Here is a 21,376-nt window from a genome sequence, read left to right as displayed (position 1 = left end):
TCTTCTGTGCAGCTCCAGGCCTGCCTACTGATAGAGAAAGGCCTCTTTAAATTTAAAAAATAAAGACTTCTGGAGCCTTCAGTCAAACAGTAATTGGAGGAACACTTACTGGTAAGCCTGGAAGCAGTAACACTGACTGGCATTTCTAATCCCGATTCATTGCACCTCTCTTCACAGAATATGAGTTATTGATTCCCTTTCAGGACTGAAACAGCTGAACACCTTCAGTGTCATTGCTGCTTGTTTTTAAATGACCAAGTAACCTCCGTGTGAAGGCACCAGTAACACACCCGCACCTTTGGGGAGGTGTCAAGTGGCTGTGCAGCCAGGGGGGATCCTTCACACCAGCAACCCCTCAGATTGCACCCGTGGCCATTATTTGAAACACTTGTGCACTGCAGGTTACAGGATGCAGGGCTGTTGTTAACAGAACTTGTGTCTTTCCTGTGCACCTTGCCCAGCTCCCGTGCCTGCACTAGGAAAAGAAGCACCCATCCAAAATGAACTCCATGGATTACACCACAGTGCAGGCACAACAATGGATTCCAAAGCAGACACAAACACGCTTTTCCTGAACAGGGGCATTCCAGCAGCACCAACAGCAATGTCTCAGCATCCAGCAGAGATCATCTCGCCAGGATTTTAGGGGTAACCCCAGCCAAGTCCCAGGCTTCCCCACTAAATGTGCTGCAAGGTAAACCTGACCCAGTTTAAAACAAAAGCTTCTAAAGCATTTCAAGTCTGCACAACACCAAGTGCAAGCTAAACACACTCTCTCAAGTGCAGCAAGCATCCTTGGCACTCAGCACTCTAAGCACCAGTTTGAGTCAAATAACAGCTAAGCAACACATTCTTATGTACAATTCCCTGGTCTATGCAAGAGAGAGAAATAGAATTTTACACTTCTACAAGAAAAGATCAGCTCCCCAGTAAATCTCTATCTATGGCTAAGCCACTCCACTTTTACTTACACCATGAATTACATTTCTGCATTGAATTAATTCTGAAATCTAAACCAAGTAAGAATCAAATTGCAACAGCTTCTAGCCAAGCACTCAGCAAAGACATTGGTTATTACTGGGCTGTAATTCTGAATTATATTGGCTCATCCCACTGATTTTCTTCATACATGCACAGATCCACTTCTCTAGAGTATCTTCCATGAAGAACAAAGGAGATACAGCCATAGAGAGCTTCTGACAGATAAAAAGAAAATATTTTAAAACACTTCAGAAAAGGATTTCACCCCTGGTCTTTGGATGTCCTGTATCTCAGATTTGGGAAGTTTCATTCATATGAAAATTTACGGTGTTAAAAGAGTACAATTACATTTCTAGCAAAAGCATGCTTGTTCACCACCCAGCAGGCTGACATTCAGTAAATTCACCGTACAAATACCTCCAAGTCATAACTGGTTATATTAAGTATAAGATGGCATACTGAAACATTTTTAAATTACAAGTAAATCTATTTACCTTGCTTCAAGAGTTAAGCTTACTTCTGCAAAAGCAAGACAGCACACTGTGAAATCAACATGGTGTAGCTGGATGAACACGTAACACTTCAGATGTCATCACCCCACCACTAAGTACCTTCATTCCATCTGATTTATTGAAAATTATTTACACATTGGTCACCATGCTTTAACAGCATCTTTACACAAAAGGGTTAATGAAGAACATCACACTAGGATGGGGGAAGGGTGGTAAAATGTCTTTTCAAAAGTCAGTTTTTTCCCAAGCTGTCACAAGCCAAGAGAGTTATCAGACTGAGTGTGCCGGAGTCCCGCAGTGCGTGCGCCACAGATCCACAGCTTTGCTGACAATGGCGTCGGTGTTGTCCTGAGGAATCTGCAAAAGACCAGGGCAAGGCGCCTGCTCAGAGCACTCCATTCAGAATGTTTTGTTTAAAATAAAGACTTTGAATTTCCAGTTCAGATTTTATGACTTTATAAAAAAGAAAACAAAACTAGAATCCCATCTCCCTGTCCTCTCATGCCACCATCCCTCTCCTCTGTCCTGCACACACCATATTACATCCAGGTTTTGGACAAACAGCTTTTATTTCCAAAATGCTGACAAGCAGCCAGGCACCTCACACTTCACACATCCCTGACACCAGGCATGGCTCACACTGCCTATCCATGACCACAGACTGTGTCTCATATAACTCACCTGGCTTACACTGGGACCCTACAGCCCTGCTGTGCTGCCTCATTACTATTCAGGGTCAGGTTCATGATCCCATTCTCACATCAACAGAAAACACACACTGAGTCTACAGATTTGCACACAGGCAAGACACAAAAAAAGGTGCCAGAAACCAGCCCTTCTAAGAAGCCTCCAGAAAAATTAACCAAACCTGACCTGCACTTACTTTCACAGAAAAACCCTTTAGTATCACCCAGAAATGTTAATTCTGTACAAACATAGACAATACATTCCCCAAGCTTAAAAATCACTTTATTCTATGGAAGCCTTAACTCCTGATAGAAAAAGTTATTATTCTCATTGCTGAGCATTCTCCCTTCACCTTGGTACTGCTACACTGTTCTCAGCAATGTAATAACTTTTGGTACATCTGCAGCAGGCAAGCAATTCAGGCTGAAACAGTTACAAGCTATAAAAGGTAATGCAAAGCATAATTAGAGTACTCACATTTTCCAAAAACTGTGTGATCTTTTCTGCAGAATTCAGTGCTATTATCTTCATTTTAAAGGTTAATAATATCTCCACAGCAACAAACGCAAGAATCTTGCAGGATCCACTTATAACTTTGTCCCAAACTCTACAAGAAAGTGAAAAGGAATAACTAAACATTACTGCAGAGTTTATCTGCTTATTTCTCTGCTAGAACAGCCTTTGTACAACCATCTATATCCAGAATATTTTTCTGAACAGCAGCAATGTATTGAATTATTTGGGTCAGGATAAATAGAAGACATTTTATCAACTCCTCAATCTGTACAGAGCAGAGGGATGGCAAGCAGTAATTGGAATGTACTGATATGGTGTGTTGCTGTTTTGAGATTGAACTGTTTACAAGCTCAAGTGCAAAAAGCAAACCTTGGCTTAATAGCCTGGACTGTAACAACTACTCTACTGGACTACACAGGTACCAGAGTATGTGGCAAAGATGAGAAATTTTCCTAGTGCAAAAAAAAAAAAGAAATTAACTTCATTAGCATGCTTAATAGTGATACTCTTCAATCAGCTAAGTTGCTAAAAATTCAAAGAGATGTTATAGCAAACTACTACATCTCAAGCAGGTCATTGCTGTATGAGATACAAATATGATCTATCAGCAGGATACAGTCCATGATGTTTAAATTAGGCACAAAGAACAACTATTAAGTCTTCTAATCCATCCCACTGCGCACAGGCACTCTCAGAATATGTAGGCACTCCTGCCTCTTGTGTGAAATCATACCTGGACCTCCTTGGGCAGGTGTCCAAAGACTTCAGCAACAGAACTTGGATGAATATTAAAATGGATCATCACTACCAAAACCTACTATTAGCCTGCAACAATTTGAAATCATCCTTCACCCAGCAGCTCTCTCTTAGGCCCAGCTCAAGAGACTCGGGATAAAAGATTACACAAAACAGCGTGAAACCATCTGTCAGATGGCAGCTTTTATGGGCTCACATTATTTTTAGTTCTTGAATTTTAAGAGCTGTGTCAGAAAGAGTTTCTGAGGATTACAGTTCTTGCTCCTTCTGGGCACTTGTTCAATGTAGTTCTCCTTCCAAATAAAAACATGGGGCAATAAAGACACCCACTGTCCTCCATAATTTCTGAATATAGTAACACTGACTGAAAAATAACTTCTGCAGCCCATCTACAAATTTGGATCTATGGGTGTGCTCCTTCCAGGGACAACTCAATTTTTGTATGACCTCTCTCAGAAGAATTTGCCCTTCAGCCCAGAGTGCCAGGAGAGCACAACACAGGCATGACATGAACTTTGACAGCTGAACTGAAGTGTAGGATCACACTTTTACACAAGGAATTAAGAGGGGAGAGCCCAGACAAAAGCAATTAAGGTGATGAAAGGAGAAGAAAGGTGAGAGAGCTTGGACTGCTCAGCCTGTAGAAGAGAGGGATCTGGGGAATCTAATAAATGTAAACTGGAAGGGAGAGTGCAAAAAGGGTGGAACCAAGGCACTTTCCAATCATGCCCAGTGAAGGGATCTGAGGCAACAGGCACAAACTCGAAACACAGGACTAGATTGTAACTTATAACAAAGAAAGGAGAAAAACAAATGTGTAGATCCTCAGGACTATTCTCAAAGTAGAAGGAAATAAAAAACCCCCAAGGACAGATGGTGGGGGGGGAAGGCACAGCCAATTTCTTTCCCCTTTGCAATTTAGTTTTAATTCCCTGTCTTGCTATGATTAAACAATTAGTATAATCCCCACAAGGACAGAAACAACACACAATCCAAGATCAAAATCTTATTGCTTCATTTGTGGTTCAAGCATCCCAGGACAAATGATCAATGCAAATATTACTTTGCTGTTGAAGTCAGGTCTAGGAAGCTTTAAGCAAGGATATGAGAAAACTGAGACTACAGCTCTGTTCCACACTGTACAGGTCATTCCTGTTTACTTCTACAGCATTTTCCTTCACAAACACATCTGTTTAGAGCACAAGAAAAACTTCCCCATGTGTTCCATGTGCATCAGAACTGTAATTACAAGTGACAATTACAGAGAGTAGCAGATCTCAAAAACAGGAAATCATTTTTAAAGTTCATATCAAAGCTCATGCTAATTTGAAAACAAACTTACTAATCCTATTATAAAATACCCAGTCTTCTTTCACTATTTTGCTTCCAATTCTTCTGACTTCAGTCTCCATAATTACATTAGGTTACATGCTATGCTCAGAAAACACTATTGTTTTCCTGCATTATTTAGTCTGATTCCAGAACAAATGTTTTAACAATGACAAAACAGATGCAGTATCTAAATCACCAGTATCGTCACAAATTTTGGAAGATTGTGCACAGAAAAGTGAGTGAGATGTCAGCACTAACCAGCTGTGTCTGCTGCAGTATTTTTTCCTTAATGTTTCCAGCTATTGCTACACTCAAGACAACTCCATCAGTGACAGTAATTGGGAATGACTGTGCAACACTGTGATCAGCAGTCAGCACCTTGTCTCTACCAGCAGAGCCAGGAACAACAACATTAAAAAAGTGGAAAAAAACACAGCAGTTTCAAGGAAATATGTTTTCTGATGATCCTATTCTAATACAGCAATCTTCATACATTGTGTATACACAGGTGTCTTGCTTTCACTTTTTTAGTAGCAATCATTTAAGGTCAACTTTACTGCAACTTTTTACTTGTTCTTTGATAATCCTGGAGAGGGAGAAAGTATAAGAGAAACATCATGCAACTGTGCCTACAGCCCTACACAGGAATGCAGAAAAAGAAATACATATTCTGAACAAAATTCACTATGTTTTGTGTGACTATCATCCACTGTAAAATACAACTGTTCAATTAACCACAGGAACACTCTTGCAGGTGTTTCTTGAACAGCAAAGCAGTATTGACAACCGCAAAGAAAAATAAAAAGAAATGGGAAGCTATAAAGGCAAAGAGCATGCCAAGGATTATGCAAATGAAACAAATTACTTTAACTGAGCCTCTGTATAGACAAGATAGGACACTCTGTGTGCACCTGTGTGTGAAGGGATGCCATTCTCCAGGGATGCCATTCTCCAGGCACTCTCTGAGGTTCCTGCAGCACTACAGTGCAGTAAAATACACAAGAGGCATCACAGCACTGCTGCTCTCTCTTTTTCTGATACATTACCACTAACCTCAGTTTTTCCCTATGCTTCAGGGTAAACACACTCAACCTTATTTCCTGGTTCTGCTCCTCCAGCCATCCAGACAAGAGACATTTAAAAAGAACAAATGCTTTTTCCTCTGCCTGCACTTCTGGGTGTCCTTCCAGAGGTAACTGGGCATGGAGGGACACGATGAGGGTCACACAAATCTCACCCTGATCTATCATGATCTTGTGCCCTTACATTTGCAGACCTGGGAAGCAGCTCAGTGAGACAAAGGCAAACTGAATTAAGTTTCTCTGTAGTAGCAGCCCGCATGCACATTCTTATGCCCCCCTGCTCCACAGTAAAATTGAGGCATTTTCCATATTTCTGTTATTTCTATAAACAAATTACTTACATTTTTACAACAAAATGTAATTTATGCTGGGCATGGAGATCACAGATGTAAAAAAACAGAATTATGTTAATACATTAGTTAGTGCCAGTTTGAAAGTTGTAAGATTTCAGGAGAATGATGAAATACTTTGCCACTAGCAAGTTGCCAGAGACTAATAACCTACCACCACCCAGCCAATGCCAAGCCTTCAGTACAGAGTACAAACAACATTAGGCAGGGGCCTGATACGTGAGTGGCATCATTAGGCCATAAAAAATGCCTGACTCATTCACACTTACAACTGCAAAAGGGCACTGCTTCTGCTGGATCATCCTGGCTGACAGTGCCAGAATAAACTGGAAGGCAAAGTGCTGTTCTGCCTGTTGAGATGAAGCCACAAACAGGACCCCAAGGCTTAAGAGCAGGGATCTCCAGCTGAGGGCCCTCACAGCACCATTGGAAAGCTTTCCACACATGGGCTTACCAAACAGATGAGCAAATATGTTGCTGCACAAATCAAACAAACAGGGCAATGGGGCAATGATGAGTATGAAAACAAAGGTGTGATCCAGTTCTCTCCCTGTCTCAGAGAGAAACACACCTTTCTGTGTCTCTCAAACCTCTGCTACAGGCTGGTTCATATTCCAGAAAGCACCCTGTCTATATTCCAGGTGGGATACAGAGTCTTTGGAATGGTCTGCTCCTCCCTTTCACCAATCTGACATCTTTAAGAAGTTTGTTAAGAAGCTCATCACGTAATATGCCAAGTGTATTAGACACTGCACAAGCTCAAAGAAAAAGCTTCCAGGTGAAACCTGTCCGTAAGTGTTTTCCAAGCCCACTTAAATTAAACTGATGCACAAATTTTACCTATGGTGTAACTTGAAGTGTGCTATAAAACAGTATTTATATCAAGTGCCAATGCTTGTCAGGCACTGGCATTGTGCAACTTCATCTCACCATTACCAGGTAAAATTTCTGCACAGCATGAACAAGTCTTGTACACCTTAGAGAAAAACAAACAAACAAACAAACAAACCCATTAATTTTAGATTTATCTGCGTGACGGAGAAGACTACAGTTCATAGAAAGCAAGCAGCCTGTCTAAGAAATGCAGTGCAAAATCATAAGTGAAAAGAACTCCTAAAAGACTGTGTTCAGATAATCTCTCACTTGACAAGAAAGTAAGTAAAATTCATGGGAGAACTGGAGACCTTCAAACCTCAGCAGTTTCAACACTGACATCTGGATGCATTTCAGATAAGCACTAGGGCTTCTAGATCCTAATCTAAACTGAATCTCCAAGCATTAATTAAGTTCATCTGTCACACACTACCCATGAAGTATGTTATTTCCTCAGCGAATAAGGCCATTATGATTACCACTGAATAATTCACAAACCTAAACTGCCAAGAAAAAGTGCACTTTCATCATGTTCCCACAAGAACTGCAGGGAAAAGGGATTGTTCTGCCATCAGAAATACCAACACTGAAATTTGGTTTTATTCCAGAGTGATACAAAAAGCCAGTATTTTGACCTTTTCCAGGGGAAAAAAGTATTAAAAAATTTCAGGTAACCAAAATATTCTATTTCAATTAGGTAAAACAGCATATGTAAATGTTAAAAATGCATACCAATTAGACAAAAATATTTCCCTTAAATAAAACTAATTCAAAATGGCAGACATTTGAAGCCAAATATTCTTGCAAGATGAAATATGAAATCAAAATTCTTCATCTAGATTTCTCCTTTTACACCATCAGGATGACACAGATCTATTAAAGTTTCAATTTTCAGCAGCAATTTTAAAAAACCCCTTCATCTTCTGAGAGCAAATCTGCTCTGATACAAATGCCTCCCTCAGCTCTTGTCCACAGCCATAAGATCCAGTAGCAAAATTGAATCACGTGAGCTCTAAGCTCTAAACTGTAACAAACATCCTATACTATGCATGCTTACATAATTTCTGCAGTCACAGAAGTAGTAAAAGCTTTCAATCACCACATCACACAATCACTAAGCAGACAAGACTATTTTGGAGCCTTACAGGTGCTTGATGAGAAGAACTTGCCATGTAACAATAACCCTGTTGCACCTAGTGGTCTCAATCCTTCACAAAATGTTTTTTTCCCTCAAACATTATCCTTGACAACAATAAAATCTACAGAACCTCAAAGACCATGGTCCAACAAGAGCAGAAAGCACGATTTCTAATCTTACAGCTTGTTCCCTAAGATCTTCTTATTCTTATAAGGGTAAATAAAACATTTTTAAGAACAGCCATTTTCCACTTTCCTCAACGGAACATGAAGTACCAGATAAACACTGCATCCACTATTCAGATTATTACCAACTTTACCACCACATAAGCATTTTCTACAAAGCACTGCATGCTAGGTTCCTATTCTAGCCACTGAAGTCCTGTGATTGCCTTGAAGTAAAGTTTCTCTTGAACATTGTTACTTCTCCAAGTTTTTAGACAGCTGCAAATGACACCATTGTTTTCTCTGTGCCACATCCTGCTCAGCTCTTAACAAGCAACTGCTCATTAACAAGCAACTCTTGTTAATGCAGAAAGATGTTTCTCTACACTGAGCTTGAATTTCCTGCTTTCCAAGAGTTCTCAGGCAGCAGAATTAGGGAAATCATACAAGCTTCATTTCAAATGCCCTTCAGTGAAGTGTCACACACAAGAATTTTTCCCTTTTAAAAACTCAACAACCTATTTGTAACTGTAGAATCCTGATATATTCCACAATTTCATTAACTTTGTAATATTCAACTTGCCCTAGTACTTTTTAAAATAAACATTCTGTCATGGTTTAACCCCAGCCAGCAACTGAGCACAGCAGCAGACAGCCACTCATTTACTACCTCCACCAGTGGAATGGGGGAAAAAACGGAAGGGTAGAATTAAGAAACAAATTTGCGCGTGGAGAAAAAAAGTTTCATAATTAAAAAGAAGTAATAATTTCCAAAAAATTGTAAGGAAGAGAAGAAAAACATAACAAAGAGAGGAAAATAAAACCTGAGACAAGTGATGCAACTGAGAACAGTTGCCCACACCCCAACTGATGGCCAGCAAGTCCCACCTGCCAAGCTCCTCCTCAGCTTAACTGCTGAGCATGACTCCAGAATGGGATATCCCTTGGGTCAGCTGGAGTCAGCAGTCTTGGCTGTGTCCCCTCCCAGCCATGCTCTTGTGCACCCCCAGCCTCCTTGCTGGTGAGGAGCAGAATGACGCTGTGTGAGCACTGCTCTGCAGGAATTAAAACAACCCTGTGTTCCAACACACAGCCCTATCACCAGCTACTCTGAAGAAATCTAACTCTATCCCAGCCAAAACCCGTACACATTCCCAAAATCTTTTTCATCTAACACTAATGCAATACTACAATCACTCCCTAAGCACAGATTTTTGTCAAAAAGCCCAAAAACCGACTACCACTCAGCTATGTAACACTGACAGAGGGTTTGGAGTTCTGCATCCTAGGAGGCACTAAGTGTCCAACAGAATCAGCTGGTATACTTAGCTCCATTCTTTTTATTTTCAGTAGGTGAAACAATCCCACAGAGATTGATTATCTTGCATCAGTAACAAGAGGAATTAAATCCAATTTTATCATTTCCAAGTTAGCAATAAAGCTAACGCCATAATCTTACAGATAAAGTATGGAAAGCTCTTTGCCTGCTAGTGATGACAGAAAGCTGAAATTACTATGCAGTTACAAACAGAAAGAAAAGAAAAAGAACTCACCTCTGTAAACTGGACTCAGGTAAACATCCTGCAAAACACTTTTTAAACCAGAGATCATAGGGGAGTTTGCTCATTGCAGCACATGCCTTCAGATGCATCAGCAGTCTGTTATCTTCAATGTTCAAATACTGCTCCAGAACTTTTGGCTGAGAAAGGATTAGAAAATTTTAGGTAACTCACATCAGAATACCTTCATAGTTAATGCACACTGTAAGACAAGCACTGTCTTAACAATTCAATTAAGGTAATGGAGCAATGTAACATATTAAAATAATGTACCTTCATTGTTTTAGCTGCTCCAAAATGCAGGTGTTACCGACTTTTGCAATCAACTAATTATGTCCTTAACCAAAGAAACAACCTCAGCTTCCTGAAATTGCTGACCACTAGCAGAATTTCCAAGATATGCAGTATTCCCTAGTGCAAGGACATGCTTCAGAGCTTCAAGCAACGCAGAGATTAAACGTGCACTAATTACTGCTACCTTCACAAGTAAAATCGAGTTGCATTCACCTCACACCTAATCGCCTTAGCACACATCAAAAAATATCTACACACAATGCAGCAAAACCCAAAAAAATCAATTCTGAGAGCAAGTCCCTGTGCAACCCATTAAAAGTTGGACATTGATTTATTGTTTAAAAACCCTAAGTATTTAAGGCATAAACATGTGGATAATTTTCTCATCTTGTTTAAATTTTAATATAACAATACACATTTTCTTAAATTCTTGACTACCTTTATGCTTTGTCATAGTTAGGCAAACTGCTAAGAAATTCAACTGTCAAAGGCAGAAAACACTCCCTTTGCCAATATTCTCACCTGCTAAGTCTTGGCACATTGATTGTGTTACAAAAAAAAAATTAGGGAGGGAGAGACTTGACACTCTTTACGTCTCACTGTACACACACTTTGAAAATACTCCTTTCTCCTTTGAACTGGTATAGCTGAATGTACCACCCACATAAACAGAAGATACGTTTAAAAATTATTTCTTGGTTCCAAAAGAACTAAAAAGGGCAGGCATAACTTTCCACAGCAAATTTCTATTCAGTAATTGCTGGTGCTCATGTATTCAATATTTTTACTTTTTAGGAAGTTAACTAAAAGCTCCTTAACTGTTATGGCTATTTGATGAATTACAAGAACTTTCATCACTTTGGTAAGTGCACATTAAAATCAAACTTTCATTTCATCAATCAGTAAGACAGAAATTCAGAATGAATATTCTATGATAGCATTTAAATTGTCAGGGCTACAAAAAACTAACTTTTTATTATAACTTGATTTGCAACATACTGTTTTTCTGAAGATTGAGTACTCTGCTCCCTTTATAAAGCAAAACTGTGCTTTGTCTATCATCCAATGAGCAGCATATGAATGCCAGAGATGCAGCTTAAAAGCTGGCAGACATATATCAAGATGTTCTTCACTTTTGACATTTTCAATTGTTTAAAGAAAAATTTTAAGTGACCAATTTGTGAGACATATACTTCAACTAGATACAATGTAACCTTTAGACAAAAAAGGTAATTTAAAGTTACCACGTACCAAACAAAAACTATTTCTAATGTTACATTAAACAGGGCAGCACAATCACAATGCAAAAAGCACTCCTCTAATATTTTCTAAGTAGCTGGTGGAACAGAATCCAAGGGTGTCACTTCTGATTCTCCAGCTGTCTCCCTGTGTTAATTCCTTCTATGACTGCTTCTCCTTGCAAAAAGAAAAAAAAAATTCCTATTTCCTTACCAGCTGTTGTAATGAATCTTTGTGCTTGCTGTTCAGCTGATTCACAAAGCAACTGACAAGCCAATAGCATTCTATAGGATCCTCTACCATTTCCTCCATTGCTTTAGCAATAGCAAGAAACACTTCATCTTCAGGTTCCTGAAAAACAAAGCGAAAAAAGTGATCTACAGAGAAGTACTGGACTATTCTGATTTAAATTTAATTTTCTCTGCTATTCAGGGAAAAAAAACAGGAATCAACATACACAAAAAGCTGTTCTGACGTTCCTAAACAAGACATCGGGCAGCAGCTGCACGATGATGACAGATATCTATTAAAAGAGAGCAAGTAAGACTTGTCTTGCTTTTAAATCCAAAACATGTTTCAGTGTATAGAGAGTCCAAAATACTACTGGGTTTATGTCTCTGCCACACAGACTGCTCCAATACACACATATCCTTACTTGAACTCTCCGCATTCGGATGCACAAAACACTCAGCAGACTTCTGTTTGTTACTCAAACGTTTTAAAATATTTAGATCAATCTGACATCTCTTTTATCTCCCTCTGCCTCTACAATAAAACACCTGCATTACCATCAAGAGTAACCTCTCATAAGTTTAAGGGGACAGTGACTGCACCGAAAAGAGAACAAATGCTTTCTGCAGCAGCAAAACAAACCTGAGTTACAGGACTAATGACTCGGGCTCTGCTAAACACCATCGCTATGAAACCTCACCACAGTCCTGAGAGCAGCTCTGGGATGCACTGACAAAACACTTACTCAGAAGGAAATATTGCTCTAGAAGGGAGGAATTTTCAGTCCACTGCATCATTTGCCAAAATCAAGGAAATTCCTCTACTGGAAATTTGCAGGGTAGGATGGCCACATTCCTAGGAAATGGTAAGGGCATGAAAACATTCCCTCCTCTGACAAGAGAATGCTGCAGGCAATCCTCTAATTCTAAATATTACTGACTTTTCCATATTACCTTGAACCTTTTTTTATTTTGAACTTTTCTTTAAGTATTTATGTCAAAATTTGTGATTACAGATGAAAAATTACAAATTAAGCTGGGCTAGAGTGAATACGGATAAATTAACTACAGGACGAAATCCACTTAGAAAGCTCTGCGGCTCCTTTCCTCATCTCCTACTTCATGGAGAAAAGAACCACTCACTGTTTTTATCATCACACTACTAATTTACCATCACAACACAGCCTAGTTTAGCCATATGGGTGTACACTCTGAACAGCAGAGTATGTGCATTACCAGGTCAGTTTAGACTAAGAAAAAAAGGAGGACAGTACACTGAAGTCTAGATTTAAAAACAAATAATTTAAGTATTTGCTGCAACTTGCATTAAATCACTGCTTGTACAGGCTCTGAATTACCCTTGTTTCAGGAACATAAGAACCTATGAGCTACAATGAGGTCATGTCATTTTCATGTCAGTGCTATAAAGAAACTGAAGTGCCCTGGAGTACAAAAGGCTTGAAACCTAGGAGGAAAAATGCACAAAAGAGATTTTAAGGCCTAAAATCTTACGTAAGTACTTAGGGGAAGGAAAAGAGACAATCACTTTGACTAAAATTCTTTATTATACTAGTACTTCTCTGTTTTCCATTCACCTTACTTGGTCTATCTACAAGCATTTCTGGGGTGACCCACAGTTCTGCTTCTCACTGATTTATAGTTTCAAGTTCAATAAAGTACTGTATTTAAAAGACTGTTGCGATCATCACTGACCAATGGAAAAGCTACGTTTCGAGGCAGTTTTCCTGATTCCAGTTGATGTATGCGGAGGAAAACATCAACCAGTGGGGTAGAATCATTAATAAAGCGAATCACACGAAGAGCGTGGTGAATATCCCAGTACTGCTCCTTCCGGTACTTCATCACCAAAGCATGAGACTCATGGTGAGGAGGAATAATTCCTAAAAAAAAAAAAAAAAAAGAATAAATTTTAAAAATTAAAAGAAAAAATATAAGCAATTGTAATGAGGAGTCCTACTTGTTACTTTTTATATCTGTCTAGTTTTCAGTACAGTACTAGTTGTATATTTCTGCCCAGCTTCCATTTATTTTGAAAAAAAAGTCAGTGTAGAATGATTTTTATATACATTAGCTGTTCATTTTCTCAAATTCTACACCTTGCCTGAGATGACAGAGAATATATACATGCAACTAACTCATGCAAAGATACTGCAGTATTAATTACTTTACTGCCAGAAAAGTCTTTACTCACTGTATCAGAGATTAATTCTCCCTAAAATGACATTCAAAAACCAAAATCAATCAGCTGAATCAATTAAAGATTAAAACTTAAAATGCCACATGATCACTGGTAAAGTAACATTTGTTATTTTCTTAGCAGAACACAAATATCTTTTCTAGATTTCTGGGAGAAAAAAAAAAGTATCTAAGTAGAAAGGCAAAGAAAATTACACAGCATCTACAGCACAGATACTTACCATTTCACTCAGTCCTTCCTCCTACTTGAGAGTCTTGCCATGCACTGATTTTCACAACAAAACTGTCACTGACTTCAACAGAAATAAAAACATACATACATCTAGGCAAAAAACGCCATTTCCCTATTGCTAGTGAAGCAGAATTTTTCCCAGTGTAGAAACCCATGAGAACAAAGTATTCTTCAAAAGTCAGTTCTAAATCAAGCTACCTGTTCCTTTTACCTCTCATTTAAAGAAAAAAACATTCCTGCCAAGTGTTGCACCACAAAATGTCTGAGTTGAGGAATAAGCACATCAGACAGAAAATTATCTTTTCTTTTCCAGCTGCAAACCTGTCTGCATTTCAAAAGCTGGAAGAAAGCAAGACATTTTTCACTATATGCCAAAAGAGAGTCAACATCATAACTGTATGTACATACTGCCAACCGCTCTCCTCAAACAGAGGACAATCTTAGGCAGGCAAAACGAAGCTGAAACAACAGAGGGGTGCCTGGAAACCATCATGAGTCATCGCTGAACAGGAAGGTAACAGAGGCATTGCTGACACACCACATCACCTGGGACATCAGCAAGCCTTGGCACATGTCAAAGAGAGTTTTGTTGACAGGTCAGACTTCATTTTCTTAACTTATTAACATTATTTAGAGGTCACATAACACCTCCCACCAGAAATGGACTAGGCTGCAGTTCCAGCCATTTAGGTGGAGATATTTTGCACTGTCCTTCACAATATCAGCTTTTCTAACAACTGCTAACACTGAAATGCAGTGTAAGAAAGGTCCCTGAACCTCTGTTCACCCAAGGCATGTCACAGAATGACAGTACGGATACTTGAAATCAGAATATCGTGAGTTTGGAGGGACCCACAAGGACCACTGAGTCCCCCTCCTGGCCCTTCACAAGACTACTCCAAAAAATCTCACTATGTGCCTAAGAGCAGAGCTCACTTCTTGAACTCTGCCAGGCTTGGTGCTGTGACCACTTCCCTGGGGACCCTGTTCCATTGCCAAACCGCCCCTTATTCTGATATCCAACTCAAACTTCCCCTGAAACTTCATGCTGTGAAAAAAATCACTCTGGGTTTAAAATACAAAATACTTTTTAGAACCAGTATAACTTTTGATGCAGTTGATTCAGAAGGTGTTTTGTGTTAATCATATGATTCACAGATCCTTTATCTAAAACAGCCCAAGACCTGGCTCTGCAGTAAGCCACAATTTTGAAAGACGAATTTTGCTATTATAATGTTGGCTGAAGGATTCTATACTGAGTTGCTTGTCCAAAACTCCTATGCTGTATTTCCCACTACTAATATTTTAAAGGATGCTGACTCTTCATTGGTGCCCAGAATACAATAATATTTTTAATGGCAGAGCCTTTTTTCAAGTAGGACGACTCTGTAAATTCAACTCCAAGAACTTCAAGTTTCGTAATTAGATCTTGCCCCTTCTGTGCACTGTTCATTTACTACCTTTGCCAAAAAAAAAAAAAAAAAAAAACAGGAATAAAAATTATATTCCACATAATCAGGAATATGAAGCCAAAACTTTCAAAATGTAAAAAACTGGAAGGGGAAAAAATAAATTTAAAAATTAAGATTTTTTTTTTTAAACCCCTCCTGTCTCCAAGTGGACATTATCTCACATCTAGTCAATTAATGTACTTGATCAGTTAGTGCAAAGCCATTAGTACTCTTGAATTAGTCATCTGATTAGTGCACTTCTAGGAAAATATAATTTATGGTTTTTACAGTTTCTGGGGATACTATTAACTTGTTTTCAGCCTTGTATCTTCTTCAATGACAAATACAATTCAAAGCCAGCAGCAAAACCATAAGAAACCAATATTGTGCAGAACACAAAGCTTCTCTTTAGAATAAACATGTATTCCATGCTTCACCCAGTTTAAAATTAATCACAACTTTACTTCAGCTTCATTGTCTGTTATTTCAGGAGCACAACTGAATATCTTATCAGATATCGATGACTTCTTATAATCCAATTTCAAATTAATTTCATAAATGTACTTGGATAGTGTCACAAAGTTAAATATAGAAACACACTCTCCTAGGCACATTTCAGCAAAGTTCTCAAAAATTTGTTTTATAGTTGCCATTGGGCATCCAAGGTGGATACAAAAGTAGGCTAAATCTCTATCAGTAGGCAAAGTAATACAGAATAATCCTGTCATTACTTCTTCAAAGACAAAAAAAAAAAATGCACCTTCCTACATTTTATATTCCATGTTATACGTATACATATAGAATATACATTCGATATTCCATTCATACCTAGAAGCACTTTCCACACCAGTATACGATACATGGACGGAAGAGGAAACCTTTGACTAAATGTGCAAAGCTTCTCAATATCTGTAAAGAAATGAAAAGAAAAAAAATTCAGGACAAATTTAAATATGGTTATAAGTAGATTTGCATCTCTGACCCAGAAAAGTATGACAAACTTTAGCTGCAGATTGAAATTCCCTATTTCACCACGTACTATCAACAAATGCTTTCACTGCTTTCACACTGGCCTGACTTAAAGTAAAACTACTCCAGGTTTCATATGGAGGAAACTGGACCATTTTTATAGGCATTTTGTAAAGCATGTCACTGTCAAAATAATTAAGCCCTTTTTTAAAGGGACAACATTTATCTTTCTGTTCTGCCAGAGATGTGGCACTCCTCTGGGACCAACAGCAATAACATCTTCATTGCTTTGAAGTTAGATAGAATTGACAGCATGAGACGATGCATTCTCAGATTAAAATTGCTTTCCCTAAAAATATTTCAGTTTCTTGGGCACAGAGAATGAAAGAAGGAAAAAAGAAGAAAAAGTAAGCTGAAAAATCTTTAATAGTTCTAAAAATCAAATTTCCAGGTCTTTGAAAATCAAAGGTCTGCTAGCACTAATTGAGGGATTATTGGTAAAAGATGCAAAACTGAAAAAACTATTAAGCACAGCAGGTAAGCATTATCTATTACTCCCTCCCTAGCCCCTAATCACCAAGAAATAGAGCAAACAGTAAAATCAACTTGCCCAGACGATCATCCTTTAGCAGAATTTCCAGCGACTTCTTTTCTTCAACTCCACGAAACCCCACTTTTTCATAATACACTGAACGGAAGTTTCTCTGAGAGTCATCAGCCATGACTGACTCCTCCTGGAGAAACAATGAATTCCTCTCAAGACTTACAGGAATACATTCCTATTGCTTTAAGGTCAAGTAATTCTGCACACTGATAGAAGTTTACTTCCTATGTCTCTACAGTATTAATAAACCCTACAGAATATTAAAATCTTCTAAGATGTTTTCTGTCACATACTAAGATAAAGAATTATAAACATAATTTATCTTAAACAAGAGCTAAAGATGCCAACTCTACAAACAAAATTAAGGGATTTTAAAAAATTATCCATATAGTATATTATGCTAAATTCTAAAAAGTTTTTTTAAAATTGCGGGAGAAACACTTGAGTATTTTATGCCATACCCTGTACTTCAAAACCAACATAAAAAATACAGTTACAAGTCTGACAAAATTTTGACTACAAAAACCCTACTCAAGTAGAACTATTGCCCACATAAGTAAAATTATTAGGTTTCTTACTCACCAGCTAAGGTAATCAGAAGCCAGAGTTGGCCTCAGTGGCACAGGGGGGACAGGGAAGAATAAGGCTAGGTGTGTAGCTTTCTTCTTAAGTTGCAGATATGAATTAAATGCTCATGTTGTTACCAGCTGCTGTAACAGCCACAGCCTTGAGCTTGTTATTCCAGCACTAAAACCAAACAAATGTCTCATTCCTGCAGTGGAAACAAAGGTAAATTCCAGTGAGTGCTCTGTGTATCATAAGAACTGTAAATGACATTTCAATCTAGCTCACCCATCTAACTATCAATTTTCTCTCCTCTGCAAGCTTGCAAACATGAGAAAATTCTGTTTCCTAACTCCAAGGACTAAGAACAATCTTAACTTTTACGTCCAGTGAGGGCAGCAATACTTTGAGAAAAAGAATTTATGTTGACTAAAGAGTGGTGAATGATTGAGAAGCATTTTGATGAACATTGAGAAGCTTTTATAGTTATATTCTTCTTTTCCTTGCAAAAACAAAATACACATCAGGAGCAAAGCAATTACAGATATAAACAAAGACCACAATTTTATAGAGAGTAAACACATTAAAATTTGTATATCCAGAAGGCCTACTTGTGTTTCAAATTATGTCTGGTTTTAGTGCTTTGTAGGATCAGGGCCAAGACGAGACAGCAAAATACAAACCAACAAATGACTGAATTAGTCCTTTCTGAGACAGGCCAAATATTATTTTAAAACCAGAGAAAAAATAAATAAATATTACTTGCAACACATTCCAGTCCTGCACTATCCTTAAGAAAATGACTGGGATATTCATGTCTGGTGCATTTAAGGGTCCACTGCTCAGAGTGCCCACTGTTTACATTACAACAATGTCTAAAAGCAGACTCCAGATGTGATAGACAGTCAACTACTTTTGAAAATGTTCAGATTTTTTAAAAATTTTTCAGATTTTCAAATTTTTAGTAAGCATTATTTAGAAAAATAGCTAAAAAAAAACCAAAACCAAAACGTCTAGCCCATACTGCTTGTGGGAAAATGACAAGAAAGACAAAGAACAGGAACATTAAACATAATTTGAAAACTAACAGGAGGGCCTATTAGCCAGGAATACTATTTTAATAATTTTAAACTAGCACTATACCAGAAGTACATTTTATTTATTCAGTGGTGATAGTTTGTTTCCTCCCTCGCAACTTAGGATTTGTATTTTCATGTACTACAAATGACCAGTATTCCAATCTTTACATCCGTCTTCAATAAACTGGAAAAAGAAAGGGGGAAAACAAATCCTTAGCCAGCTCATTAGAAGTGTGCTGTACAGAAGTGTGTAATTAACTCGTCCTATCCTCAATTACAGCATTTTCGGCTGCATCTGCGCTGAACATCGGCTTTCCCGGCATCATTAAGTGTCACTCCAGGGGGGCAGCAGCGCCGCACAGGCCCGGGGCGCGGAGCCACCGCGCTCTGCCCCCACCGAGCACCCTTCCCTCGCAGGCCCTGCCGGAGGCTCCCCCCACGCGGCCGTACCTCGGGACTCGATTCCCGGCCTCCGTCACAGTCCCACAGGAAAACAAGGGCACATTTGGGCACGGAATCAACGCACCCCGGGAATTCGGGCCACGCCGGGCCCTCCCGCCGCCCCCCGGCACCTCGGGCAGGCGGGCGCGGCCCGGGCGCGGCGCATGCGCGCGCCCGTCCCGCCTCGGTGGCGGGCGGAGCGCTGGGGCCACCGTGCTGGGGACGCCTCGGGGTCGCCGTTTCTGCTGTGGGCGTCCCGCAGCTTCTTGGGATCACCCGGTTCATCACGCACCCCGCCTGTGCTTCCCGCCACCCCTCAGCTCCATCCCTCTGCCCTCAGAGAACATCCGTCCCTCAGAGTCCGCTGCCCGCCTGGCGCGGGGGCGCTGAGGGCTGCACGGCGTTGTTTGCTGTAATGGTGGGTGTGCTCGGCGCTTTTGCCCCCTCCGCGGAGACTCCAAGGACGCGTTACTTAGCGAGACCTCTGGGAAGCGAAGTGCATGTCGCAAAACCGAGATATACTCAGGCGCTTCTGATCAAAGTACTGGGTGCTAAATATCCCGCCCCTCAGAACAGATAAAGGGCCTGCATCTCGCTGCTGAAAGCCTCAAAAATCAACCTGTCTTGCCAAAACTGGGGGACATCAAACTAGTAGTGTGATTTTCATTCGGGGTTAGGGTTCTTTCGTAGTTGTTGGTGATTGTGTCAGGACCTTGCCAGCCCCTCTGTGGAGTTGCAAGGATGGGGCAGCTGCTCTCCCCAGAAGTGGGGTTTTCAGCTCGGAGCCCCTTTCCAGGAGCAGAAACTTGAGCGAGGCCATCGAGTGCCTGAGTTAGCTGCAGCAAGATTTTGAAGTGCTAGAATCACAGGGTCAATTAGGTTGGAAAAGACCTTTGAGATTGTCTAGTCCAACCTTTGACCAAACACCACCTTGTCAACTTAGACCAGAGTGCCAAGTTCAGCCTTTCCTTAAACGCTTCCAGGAACAGTGACTCCACCACCTCTCTGGGCAGCCCATTCCAATGTTTAGACACCCCTTCTGTGAAGAAATTCTTCCTTATGTCCAACCTGAAACTCGGGAGAGGAGGCTGACCCCTATTTAGGAGGCCACAGCCTCCTTGAAGGCAATTGTAGAGGATGATCAGGTCCCCCCGAGCCTCCTTTTCTCCAGGTTAAACACCCCCAGCTCCCTCAGCTGCTCCTCACAGGATTTGTGCTCCAGAGCCTTGCCCATCTTCGTTTCCCTTCTCTGGACCTGCTCCGGCACCTCAGCATCATTCCTGAATTGAGGGTCCCAGGACTGGGCACAGAGCTCAAGCTGTGGCCTCCTCCTCTGGTGCCAGAGAGAGAAGATAAGGCAGCTGCTGAGGTTATGGGGCCTGTTTCCAAATGCACAGGACATCCCATTATTTTAATCTTGCCCTACACTTTCGAAGTAGCCGTGGAGAAAGCACAATCTTGCAGAATGGGCAAGGCTTTTGTCAAACCCAGCTCACACAGGAGTGTGTTTTTTGTTGGGTGTGTACAAGTCCTTGCAAATCCTGGAATAATTCCTCTCAGCAGCAGGTGGCAGGCTGGTTCCATTTTTGGTCACTTGGGGCTTCCTCAACTCAAATACGTCTTTTATCGATAGATGGCACTTGTCTCGGGATGAGAGCTGTTCGGTGGTGTTGGGAGCTGACCAGTATCACACGGTTCAGGAAACAGCTACCGAAATTAAATCTCGTGTAATTTTCAATCATTAATTCGTGCCCTTGTCAAGACTTATTACATAGCTATAGTGGTGCTCTGAAGAAGCCTGAAGCTACAATTTATTTTAGAACGCAATTTATTTTAGCGCTAATTTATAGTACAGGAGATACAGAATGTTAACAGAATGGTATGCCATTGCTAAAAATGCCTAAACAAAATTAGGTTCTGAAAGATTTAGCTGCCTAAAAATACAGCATAAAATCAACACCAGTCCTGAAAAACAATAAAATGAATGTTCTTCCCCTAGTAAAGTTTCTAAACCCCATATATAGAAAGCTTCTTATACACAGAGATTTTCTTAATGGTGCTTGTTTCTGACATAATAGATTATCATGAGATCAGTTGTAAATATTA

The 21,376-nt window shown here is 39.8% G+C and overlaps 1 protein-coding gene across 1 annotated transcript; it reads right to left on the bottom strand.

Annotated features, from left to right (window-relative positions):
* Window positions 1-1,593: 1,593 nt before the first annotated feature.
* On the bottom strand, window positions 1,594-19,427 carry TBC1D7 (TBC1 domain family member 7). Its single transcript, XM_009087629.4, has 9 exons — window positions 19,280-19,427; window positions 17,769-17,958; window positions 17,193-17,316; window positions 16,442-16,522; window positions 13,427-13,614; window positions 11,697-11,834; window positions 9,945-10,090; window positions 2,658-2,787; window positions 1,594-1,850 (listed from the first exon to the last, which is right to left on the bottom strand). The coding sequence occupies exons 3-9, from the start codon at window positions 17,302-17,304 to the stop codon at window positions 1,764-1,766; spliced, it is 882 nt and encodes a 293-aa protein (XP_009085877.1). The 5' UTR covers window positions 17,305-17,316; window positions 17,769-17,958; window positions 19,280-19,427; the 3' UTR covers window positions 1,594-1,763.
* Between the last annotated feature and the right edge of the window lie 1,949 nt (window positions 19,428-21,376).

The sequence above is a fragment of the Serinus canaria genome, chromosome 2, assembly GCF_022539315.1.
Source record: "Serinus canaria isolate serCan28SL12 chromosome 2, serCan2020, whole genome shotgun sequence".
In the NCBI taxonomy this organism is placed as follows: Eukaryota; Metazoa; Chordata; class Aves; order Passeriformes; family Fringillidae; genus Serinus; species Serinus canaria.
This window is presented reverse-complemented; position numbering and strand designations above follow the sequence as displayed.